We start from the raw sequence: 11,821 nt of genomic DNA, 5'->3' as shown, positions 1-11,821 counted from the left end.
ATCTTATTTTATTTTCCCCATACTCTCATCAACTGCCGCAAAGATTCAACCATCTTCCAAGATGGCGCCCAACCCAGGCAACTATTGACGTGTTAGCCACAGAAGCAGATTTACAAACTCTTATTACAATCGCTCCACACTCTTAAATCTCTATTCCTCCAGCACTAAATATTATTCCCTTTAAGTGTATTGCTGCCTGGTAAATTCATTTCACTGCACCTTCGTTGGTGCATGTGATGAATAAATTAGACTTTGACTTTGACTTATCATGTGTTGGAAAGAACTACAGATGCTGGTTAACACAGATGCTGGTTTGTGAAGGTAGACACAAAATGCTGGAGTAACTCGGCGGGACAAGCAGCATCTCTGGAGAGAAGGAATGGGTGACGTTTCGGGTGAAGAAGGGTCTTGACCCGAAACATCACCCATTCCTTTTCTCCAGAGAAGCTGCCTGTCCCGCCATTCCCTTATCATGTATCTATACACTGAAAATGGATCGATTGTAATCATGTATTGTATTTCTGCTGACTGGTTAACACGCAACAAAGGCTTTTCACTCTACCTTGGTACACGTGACAATAAACAAAACTGAAATATACAATGGCTAAATACATGACGTCCACACCCGTCTGTGGCAATGAATTCCACAAATTCATCGCACTCTGGCTAAAACATTTTTCCTCATTTTCTTTCTAAAGGCATGTCCTTTTATTCTGATGTATGCCCTTTGGTCCCAGACTCCCCCACGAGTGGAAACATCTTCTCCACATTCACTCTATCCAGACATTTCATCATTTGGTAAGTTTCAAAGAGATGCCCCCGCTTTCTTCTAAACTCCAGCAAGTATAGGCCCAGAGCCATCAAACGCTCATCATACGTTATTTCTGGTTTTCTGGTTTAGACACAAGGAACATCATATGCAGGTATCTTCAGCAAAAAACACAAAGTGCTGGAGTAGCTCAGTGGGCAGGTAGCATCTCTCGAGATAAAGGATGGGTGACGCTTTGGGTCAGAACCCTTCTTCAGACTGATTGTAGTAAGGGGGAGGAAGCTGGAAGAGAGTTGGGGGTGGGACAAAGCCTGGTGAGTGATCTCTTGTTTTCACACCTTGCGCTTCCATATCTCTCGTTGTCCTCTCCCCTGACTCTCAGTCTGAAGAAGGGTCTTGACCCGAAATGTCATCCATTCCTATCAAGAGATGCTGCCTGTCCCATTGAGTTACTCCGGCATTTGGTGTCTATCCTGGTAAGTGATAGATGGATGCAGGTGTATATAGATGAATACGGGTTGATTTCTCGTTTGCTCACTTTCCCAGGAACTGAACTACACAACCTCAAAACTCTCTCAATAGTGTCTTCTTCTGTCCTCTATTCTAAGATTGGTTCTTTCAGCCTTGCATCAATAATCTGCATCAAATCTCTTCTGAATCACCTTAGCAACCAACAACAATCTGCTTTTATCTACTCACCTGATCAATAATTTCTTCAATCAGACCCCCCTATAACTATCATTGATTCGATGCAAGAAGATCCAATTTTTAAATAATTTGTTCATGTTTGAATTTTTCTTCTACCAAGCAGCATCTTTACCTTTAGAAAGGAGGTGAAGAGCAATTTATTTAGTCAGAGGGTGGTGATTCTGTGGAATTCCTTACCACGGACAGCTGTGGAGGCCAAGTCAATGGATATTTTTAAGACGGAAATTGACAGATTCATGATTAGGTGCTGGAGTCAATCATAAAAGATGAAATAGCACACATTTGGATAGCAGTAACAGGATCGGTCCAAGTCAGCATGGATTTATGAAGGGGAAATCATGCCTTGACTAATGTTCTGGAATTTTTTGAGGATGTAACTAGGAAAATGGACAAGGGAGAGCCAGTGGATGTAGTGTACCTGGACTTTCAGAAAGCATTTGATAAGGTCCCACATAGGAGATTATGGCACATGGTATTGGGGGTAGTGCTGAAATGGATAGAAAATTGGTTGGCAGACAGGAAACAAAGAGTAGGGATTAATGGGTCACTTTCAGAATGGCAGACAGTGACTAGTGGGGTACCGCAAGGCTCGGTGCTGGGACCGCAGCTATTTACAATATATATCAATGATTTAGATGAAGGGATTCAAAGTGACATTAGCAAATTTGCAGATGACATAAAGCTGGGTGGCAGTGTGAACTGTGAGGAGGATGCTATGAGGATGCAGGGTGACTTGGACACGTTGGGTGAGTTGGGCAGATGCATGGCAGATGCAGTTTAATGTGGATAAATGTGAGGTTACCCACTTTGGTGGCAAAAACAGGAAGGCAGATTATTATCTGAATGGTGTAGAGTTGGGAAAGGGGGAAGTACAACGATACCTGCGGGTCCTTGTTCATCAGTCACTGAAAGTAAGCATGCAGGCACAGCAGGCAGTGAAGAAAGCGAATGGCATGTTGGCCTTCATAACAAGAGGAGTTGAGTATAGGAGCAAAGAGGTCCTTCTGCAATTGTATAGGGCCCTAGTGAGACAACATCTGGAGTATTGTGTGCAGTTTTGGTCCCCTAATTTGAGGAAGGACATTCTTGCTATTGAGGGAATGCAGCGCAGGTTCACAAGGCTAATTACCGGGATGGCATATGCTGAGAGAATGGAGCGGCTGGGTTTGTATACTCTGGAATTTGGAAGGATGAGAGGGTATCTTATTGTATCATATAAGATTATTAAGGGTCTGGACACGCTAGAGGCAGGAAACATGTTCCCGATGTTGGGGGACTCCAGAAACAGGGGCCACAGTTTAAGAATAAGGGGAAAGGCATTTAGAATAGAGATGAGGAAACACTTTTTCACACAGAGAGTTGTGAGTCTGTGGAATTCTCTGCCTCAGAGGGCGGTGGAGGTCGGTTCTCTAGATGATTTCAAGAGAGAGCTAGATAGGGCTCTTAAAAATAGCAGAGTCAGAGGATATGAGGAGAAGGCAGGAACGGGGTACTGATTGTGGATGATCAGCCATGATCACATTGAATGGCGGTGTTGGCTCGAAGGGCTGAATGGCCGACTCCTGCACCTATTGTCTATAGTATGCGTGTCAGGGGTTTGGGGAAGAAGGCAGGAGAACGGGGTTGAGAGGGAAAGATAGACCAGCCATGATTGAATGGCAGAGTAGACTTGATGGGCCGAATGGCCTAATTGCACTCCAGGGACACGGATTTATGAGCACAATGCATTTAGAATGGTGTATAGCTAAATCTCTCGATCAAGCTCAAGGCTCTCTCCTTTATCATGTAATAAATTATTAAGAATTCTGAATCGAACCGTTACCTCCTGCTGATGCCATTCAATAAATCAGAGGTGTCCAATCCATTCTAGCATGGCTCAGATCCATGTATCATAATCAGTGAACGGGCCACGTGTATATAAAGCACTTTTGGGACAAACAAAACACACTCTGCCAACTACATCTGACAAAGTGGTCATTTTTCATTTGTAATTGCCTGTTCCTACATTTATTGAGGAGTTAATTTCAAACTATGCTTACACACTATAGTAGAAACAAAGAACTGCAGATACTGGTTTATGCCAAAGATAGGCACAAAGTGCTGGAGTAACTCAGCGGGTCAGGCAGTATCTCTGGAGTAAAAAGACAGGTGACGATTCAGGTCGGGACCCTTCTTCAGACAATGATGGGTCTGAAGAAGGGTCTTGACCCAAAACGCCATCGATGCCTCCAGAGATGCTGCCTGACCCACTGAGTTACTCCAATGTTTACACAGTGTCTCGTGTTAACACTGAGAGTTTCTTGGTTTATTGAGGGAATCTTTGGACACCTGGCACATTGTGCAGTTAGTTTTTCAGTGCAAGATGTGGATTGACATTTTTATTGGCTGCCCATTTGCCCATTGGTGATATTTCACATGATGCATGTATGAGGGAAATAGTTTTAGTATAATAGTCTTAGCCTTCGCACTGCAATCTTCTGTCCCTATCTCAGGGACTTAGTATTTACCCCCGCCGGAGGTTCGCTTCTACTTATCTTCTGTCCCACTCTCTCGGACTAGCAATTACCCCCCTGCCCGAGTTATCCTTCGACTTATCCTCTGTCCCACTCTCTGGGACTGGCAATTAACCCCCCTGCCGGTATCCAAGTGAAGTTTGTAATGTTCACAGGTGCTGTGACGTACAGGTAAAATGAAAACCTTGCTTGAAGCAGCGACACAAACACATAGACAAATGCACAAAAATATAGATTATATATAAATTATCAATAACTTTCACATACATTCTGTTAGATGTAAAAAGGAAAAAAAGTCTGCGTAAAAATATTACAAGACATAAGTGAAAAAAAAGGAAAATAAAAACCTATGAAAACCTACTCATGAGTACAAATAGTCATTTTTTTAAAATAGTATCCATTCAAGGGATTTGGGATTTGCATTGAATGGCCCATCCCTAGTTGCCCTTGAGAACATAGCGGTGATCTGCCTTCTTGAACTGCTGCAGCCCTTGAAGTGTGGGTCCGCATTGTGTGTGACTTGGAGGGCAAGCCTGTTTTTCCCTGAGCTTTTGCTGCCCTTGTCCCTTTAGCTGGAAGACGACTCAGATTTGGAAAGTACCTTCCAAGGAATCTCGAGATTTCCAATTCTTTTGCTGCCTCCAAAAATGTTTCAAGTATTGCCAGGAGTAAACCTCATGAGCACATGGATGCACAGACAGCAGGTCTGTGGATAACGAGAGCATTAAGTCCCCTCTGTAATGCTCCACCAAACACTCCTGAGTTAGCTACAGCTCGGATTACGAGCACTGAAATAACTTTAGTCGCAATGAAACAGCCGTCAGCCAGGCATCAGCATTTTATCTTTTAGCTATGGTTAGGAGAAGATGCTGATTATACAGTTCCTATATAAAGTGAGTGTGAATGTTGTCAGTTACTTTCTGGCAGGCAGGGACTAAGCCAATTGAATGAAATTGCCAATTCACACTGAGTCAGCCTTCTCATTGCAGACCGGGTTTGGGGAATCTCACAGAGAAGTCAATATTCAGCAACAATGTGGTGCCAGATGCATACAGCCTCTGAACCCACCTGGTGACCTTGAGTGGAGATACTCTTCCATTATAAATCTCTATATGCACTGGCTGTGGTTTACACTGAAACAGATGCCTGGAAGAGGGGCAAGGTTCATGACACATAACATCATGATCCAATTAAACCACTGTAACACGAAGGGGAAGAGTGTGCCAAGCCGGCCATTCGTGGGTCACGGCACCAGGCAGACGAAGGCTCCGCCCGAGCTGACTGCATGCCCCCTTTCCGGGGTTACATCCATGCCCGCGTATCCCTTGAAAAAGAACAAGCGGTGTCCATGGGCACTATGGAGGGGGATTGACCGTATACTGGAACTGGGTTGTAATATAATAATTTGATGTTTAATAGAAATAAATACTTGTCAATTTGGTATTTTGGTGGTCAGTGTTTTGTTATTGTTTGTTGTGTAAATATTATTGTAAGCTGTGTAAATATCTTTAGTCAGAGGGTGGTGAATCTGTGGAATTCTTTGCCACAGAAGGTTGTGGAGGCCAAGTCAGCGGATATTTTTAAGGCAGAGATAGATAGATTCTTGATTAGTACAGGTGTCAGAGGTAAGGGGAGAAGGCAGGAGATTGGGGTTAGGAAGGAGAGATAGATCAGCCACGATTGAATGGCGGAGTAGATTTGATGGACCGAATGGCCTATTTCTACTCCTATTCCTTATAGCCTTATGACCTTAAATAATTGAATAAATGAGTTTGATTTTAAAAAAAGGGGGAAGGATACCATGTACAGTCCACTCCGTCCTGTAGAGACCAGTGGGACGAATGATTGGAGAGGTTCTTACCAACAGGGGGAAGCTCATACTCCACTTCAAGGACCACTCGCTCTCCCACATTCTTCAGAAGACTGATAATCTCATCGTGCCGCAATTTGGTCAGGTTAATCCCATTGACGGATTTGATGTAATCTCCGATGTTCAACTGGTCACTCCTGCCAGAAGGAAGTGGATCAATTACTATTAGAAATACCAGGCTGCCTGAAAAAAAATCAAAGGATACAGTCATGTTTTGTGACTGCCTACTCTTATGATGATGAAACACCATCCTTTTTAAGTGCCTCAGCAAGAGTTGTCCTCTGCCAGGCACCGATCTGGGCCAGATATCATCTACTACCAATCCAATTCATAAATCAGTCTGACTGGGAGCTGCACTCACGTGGAGAAAGTCCCACAGCCTCATATTTCCCGTCATAACTTGAAAGGATTCATCTCCACGAACACTATCCATACCATCTGCAACACAGACCTATTGCAATGTGGTTACCCCTTAACCACCCTCTGAGATAGACACTAGACAATAGGTGCAGGAGTAAGCCATTTGGCCCTTCGAGCCAGCACCACCATTCACTGTCATCATGGCTGATCATCCACAATCCGTTCCTGCCTTCTCCCCAAATCTCCTGACTCTGCTATCTTGAAGAGGTCTCTTTTGAAAGCATCCAGTGAATTGGCCTCCACTGCCTTCTGAGGCAGAGAATTCCACAGATTCACAACCCGCTATGTGAACATTTTTTTCCTCATCTCCGTTCGAAATGGCTTACCCCTTATTCTTACACTGTGGCCCCTGGTTCTGGACTCCCCCAACATCAGGAACATGTTTCCAGCCTCTAGCGTGTCCAAACACTTAATAATCTTATATGTTTCAATAAGATCCCCTCTGATCCTTCTAAATTCCAGAGGTTGCAAGCCCAGCCAGCCACTCCATGCTATCAAGATATGACCGTCCCGCCATCCGGGGAATTAACCTCGTGAACCTATGCTGCACTCCCTCAATAGCAAGAATGTCCTTCCTCAAATTAGGGGACCAAAATTGCACACAATACTCCAGGTGTGGTCTCACTAGGGCCCTGTACAACTGCAGAAGGACCTCTTTGCTCTTATACTCAACTCGTCTTGTTATGAAGGCCAACATGCCTTTCGCTTTCTTCACTGCCTACTGTGCCTGCATGCTTACTCTCAGTGACAGATGAATAAGGACCCGCAGGTATCGTTGTACTTCCCCTTTTCCCAATTTGACACCATTCAGATAATAGTCTGCCTTCCTGTTTTTGCCACCAAAGTGGATAACCTCACATTTATCCACATCAACTGCATCTGCCATGCATCTGCCCACTCACCCAACCTGTCCAAGTCACCCTGGATCCTCATAGCTTCCTCCTCACAGTTCACACTGCCACCCAGCTTTGTGTCATCTGCAAATTTATTAATGTTGCTTTTAATCCCTTCATCTAAATCATTGATGTATATTGTAAATAGCTGCAGTCCCAGCACCGAGCCTTACAGGTACCCCACTAGTCACTGCCTGGCATTTCAAAAGGGACCCGTTAATCCCTACTCTTTGTTTCCTGTCTGCCAACCACTTCTCTATCCATTTCAGCACTACCCCCAATACCATGTGCCATAATCTCCTATGTGGGACCTTATCAAATGCTTTCTGAAAGTCCAGGTACACTACATCCACTGGCTCTCCCTTGTCCATTTTCCTAGTTACATCCTCAAAAATTCCAGAAGATTAGTCAAGCATAATTTCCCCTTCGTAATCCATGCTGACTTGAACCAATCCTGTTACTGCTATCCAAATGTGCTGCTATTTCATCTTTTATAATTGACTCCAGCAACTTCCCCACCACGATGTCAGGCTAACAGGTCTATAATTCCCTGTTTTCTCTCTCTCGCCTTTCTTAAAAAGTGGGATAACATTAGCTACCCTCCAATCCACAGGAACTGATCGTGAATCTATAGAACATTGGAAAATGATCACCAATGCATCCACGATTGCTTGAACCACTTTGTTAAGTACTCTGGGATGCAGACCACCAGGCCCTGGGGATTTATCAGCCTTCAGTCCCATCAGTCTACCCAACACAATTTCCTGCCTAATGTGAATTTCCTTCAGTTCCTCAGTCACCTTAGATCCTCTGGCCACTAGTACATCAGGGAGATTGTTTGTGTCTTCCTTAGAGAAGACGGATCCAAAGTACCTGTTCAATTCGTCTGCCATTTTCTTGTTCCCCATAATAAATTCACCTGTCATCAAGTGTCCAACTTTGGTCTTAACTAATCTTTTCCTCTTCATATACCTAAAGAAGCTTTTATTATCGTCCTTTACATTCTTGGCTAGCTTACCTTCGTACCTCATCGTTTGTCCCCGTATTACCTTTTTAGTTATCTTCTGTTGCTCTTTAAAAGTTACCCAATCTTCTGCTTCCTGCTCGTCTTTGCTATGTTATACTTGTTCTCTTTCATTTTTATACTGCCCCTGACTTCCCTTGTCAGCCACGGTTGCCCCTTACTCCCCTTGGAATCTTTCTTCCTCTTTGGAATGAACTGATCCTGCACCTTCTGAATTATTCCCAGAAATACGTGCCATTGTTCTTCCACTGTCATCCCTGCTACGGTATCTATCCAGTCAACTTTGGCCAGCTCCTCCCTCATGGCTCCATAGTCCCCTTTGTTTAATTATAATACTGACACTTCCGATTTTCCCTTCTCCCTTTTTCAAATTTTGTATTATGGTCACTACCTTCTAATGGTTCGAATTCCCTTTAGCAAATCAGGTTGATTACACAACACTAAATCCAGAATTGGCTTCTCCCTGGTAGGCTCCAATACAAGCTGCTCTAAGAATCCATCATGGAGGCACTCCACAAACTCTCTTTCTTGGGGTCCAGTACCAACCTGATTTTCCCAGTCTACCTGCATGTTGAAATCTCCAATAACAACCATAGCATTATACAATTTTAATTCTTGATTCAACTTGCACCCTATATCCAGTTTATTGTTTGGGAGCCCGTAGATAACTCCCGTTAGGGTCTTTTTACCCTGACAATTCCTCAGTTCTATCCATTCTGACTCTACGTCTCCTGACCCAGAAAGCCAAGCTGATGCTCCCCGATACAAAACTGCTCCACTGTAGGATGGTACACAAAATTGCTGGAGGAACTCAGCGGGTGCAGCAGCATCTATGGAGCGAAGGAAATAGGCGACGTTTCGGGCCGAAACCGATGGTGCTGGTTTAAGAGGATAGCCCTCCTTTATCTTTGTAAGATGTCCCACTTCTCCTAGGAATCCGCTCTCCCTGGAAACACCTCTCAAGAGCCCCCTCCACCCGAGACATGCCAATCGAAGGAGTCCCCTCTACCAGGAACACTCTACACCAAGGAGAGTGAGCTCCCCGGGAAGCACCTCTCCCAGGAACGCACTTTTCCCAACAAACACTTCTCCCTGGAACTCCCTCTCCTCGGGAACTACCTCTCCCAATAGCCCACTCTCCCCGGGAGTCACTAATCTCGTCCCCCTCCCTTTTCATCTGTGCTTGAATTGCCTCATATTGTGTTTTGAATTGAATTCTGTCTTTATTTGTGTACTAGTCATGTCTCTACTATTTATTTCATTCCGCTTACATGTTTTTCCTCTACTTGCTAAATTTTTGTAAGGTGTCCTTGAGACTCTTGAAAGGCGCCCATAAATAAAATTTATTATTATTATTATTAATCTGCAGAATCCCCTCTTCACTGGGCACACCAAACCCGGGTAGTGTAGGCTACACTCGCTGGGAAACACTTCTCCCACAATCCCATTTTCCCTGAGGAGCACCTCTCCCAGGAGCCCACTCCCTGGAGTGCCATTCCTAGGAGAACACTCTCTCCAGACTTTCCCTGGGATACATCCCTTCCAGGAGTTCAATTTCCTTGGGATAAACCTCTTGCAGGAGTCCACTCCTTCCCATAGACTTATTTCCCGGGACTCTGCAATGGGCTTGCAAATGCCATTTCAGTGACGGGCACACTTGCCCCAAATCAGAATGTTGTGGGTTCAAGTCCTATCTTTGGGGCACAACTCAACAAGACAAAGTATTAAATTGCCAGAAGTGCCAGGTTCCAGAGACATCAAAGAGAGGTCCGCTTGGATAATCATTCCAATGGTACTCTGTCAAAGAAGAGCGAGGGTCTCTCAAACCACTCTTCCACCTAATTCTCTTCGCTAGCACCAAAATGAATGTAGTGTAAACGTCATCTTGTGCTTTAGGGACCCACTGTGTGGAGGTTGACTGCCATTTTCCTCATGTTACAACAGTTTCAATTGAGTTTTTCTGTTCCTCCCTCTTCTTCCCTGTTTTGGAGAGGTAGAGTCTCTGCTCATGAGTTCAGTCAGCAATGGAGTGGGAGTTTGATGTAAAGATGTTGTGAACCAGGAATTCTTGAAACTACAATGGAGTTGTTGCAAAATCAATACGGCCCTGGTCCTGACCAGTGGTGCTGAAGGAGAGCACCAGAGCCATGCCTTACCTGGCAGCCAGTCCTCCCAGCCGCAGGTTTGACACCCGCGGTTTGCCTTCTTTGTCGGTGCCGCCAGATATCGTCAGGCCCAGTGTGCAGCCTTCCTTCTTGATGAGCTCCACCACTGTAAGTCCCCTCAGCTCCTCTGTGACAGAAGACACAATGGTGAAATACATTTGCTGTTGGACACGTCAAAGAAAACCTCGGCACAGTGGTGCAGCTGGTGGAGTTGCTGCCTCACAACTACAGTAGCCCAGATTTGATCCTCTGTGGAGTTTGCATGTTCTTCCTGTGAATGCTTGGGTAATCTCTGAGTGCATCGGTTTCCTCCCACATCCCAGAGACACGCAGGTTTGTTGGTTAATTGGCCGCTACACACTGGCCCTCCTTAGTTTAGGTTAGTTTGGATTAGCGATACAGGGCATAAATAGAGCCTTTGGCCCACCGGGTTTCAGGCTCACCACTGGGCAGTAACTAGTTGGCATTCGCCCAGTTGCCAGCTCACCCCACTCTCTGGCAAATTCTTTATATCCCCAATTTGTCACCGCCCCTGCCTCTGAGCTCCTCTGCTGGCCTCTGCCTCTGCTAGTTTGCCACACAAGGGGAAACAAGAGGTGTGGGGGATCGCTGAGGCAGTGTGTAGATTGTACCTGGTATGCTTTGCCTCCTTGTACACACTGTTGTCTCTGTGGCTGTCGTTTCCTTTCTCCCCTTGGAGTAAGGACCATCATCTGCAATGTAAACACACAACGAGGGTTAGACGGCCCATTGGGTAGCTGTGTTTTGTGTTTCTCGGAGCGGCACCTTCGCTGCGGCAAGAGGCAGAGCAAATGATTCAAGCAGGATAACGCAGGGATGCTCACAGTTACACATGGCGTGACCCGCTGGCTGCTGATATGGCAGAGCAGAGCCTGACAGAAGCCAGCTGTGGCTCAATGACCTGCAGTCTGCTCTCCCTGCAGGAGATCACAGCTTCAAACCCCACAGCATGGAGGTGAGAGATACTGCTGCCCCACACTCTCAGTGCAGCACTGCGCTGTAATGGGGACAGGACGTTAAACCCGGATGCCGTTTGCCCAGTGGGGACAGCAAGGTCCCACATGCAGGAACATGTGGATGCTCAATACTGTGATCTTATGAGGTCGGTTATGGGACCAGCATTGGCCAGGATGGCCGGTGAATTCTCCTGCTCTCCTGAACCTCAGAGGGGAAACAGACCTTGGCTATCATCTCTTCTGAAAAATGGCACCAACACTTTCTTTTATGGCAGAACATTACCAGTATTGAAGGCCATTACCTGTATTCAAGGGTATTACCTGTATACAAGGATGTTACCCATGTAGAGAGACATTAGCTGCATTAAAAGACATTTACCTACATGAGAGATATTACCTGTGTTGAAGGACGTTGCCCGTACAATACAATACAATACAATACAATACAATACAATACGGTTTATTTGTCACATTACACATAA

The 11,821-nt window shown here is 45.1% G+C and overlaps 1 protein-coding gene across 1 annotated transcript in view; it reads right to left on the bottom strand.

Annotated features, from left to right (window-relative positions):
* Positions 1-11,821, bottom strand: part of grip2 (glutamate receptor interacting protein 2) — a 418,148-nt gene that overhangs the window by 75,525 nt on the left and 330,802 nt on the right. Inside the window, exons 2-4 of the mRNA XM_033036792.1 lie at positions 10,995-11,075; positions 10,354-10,489; positions 5,852-5,997 (exon numbers count right to left, since the gene is read on the bottom strand). Coding sequence (XP_032892683.1) covers positions 5,852-5,997; positions 10,354-10,489; positions 10,995-11,075 — 363 coding nt within the window. The remainder of the gene's footprint in view (positions 1-5,851; positions 5,998-10,353; positions 10,490-10,994; positions 11,076-11,821) is intronic.

Source organism: Amblyraja radiata, chromosome 18 (assembly GCF_010909765.2).
Source record: "Amblyraja radiata isolate CabotCenter1 chromosome 18, sAmbRad1.1.pri, whole genome shotgun sequence".
Classification (NCBI taxonomy): Eukaryota; Metazoa; Chordata; class Chondrichthyes; order Rajiformes; family Rajidae; genus Amblyraja; species Amblyraja radiata.
The sequence above is the reverse complement of the archived record's forward strand: the minus strand, read 5'-3'. Positions and strand labels throughout refer to the sequence as shown.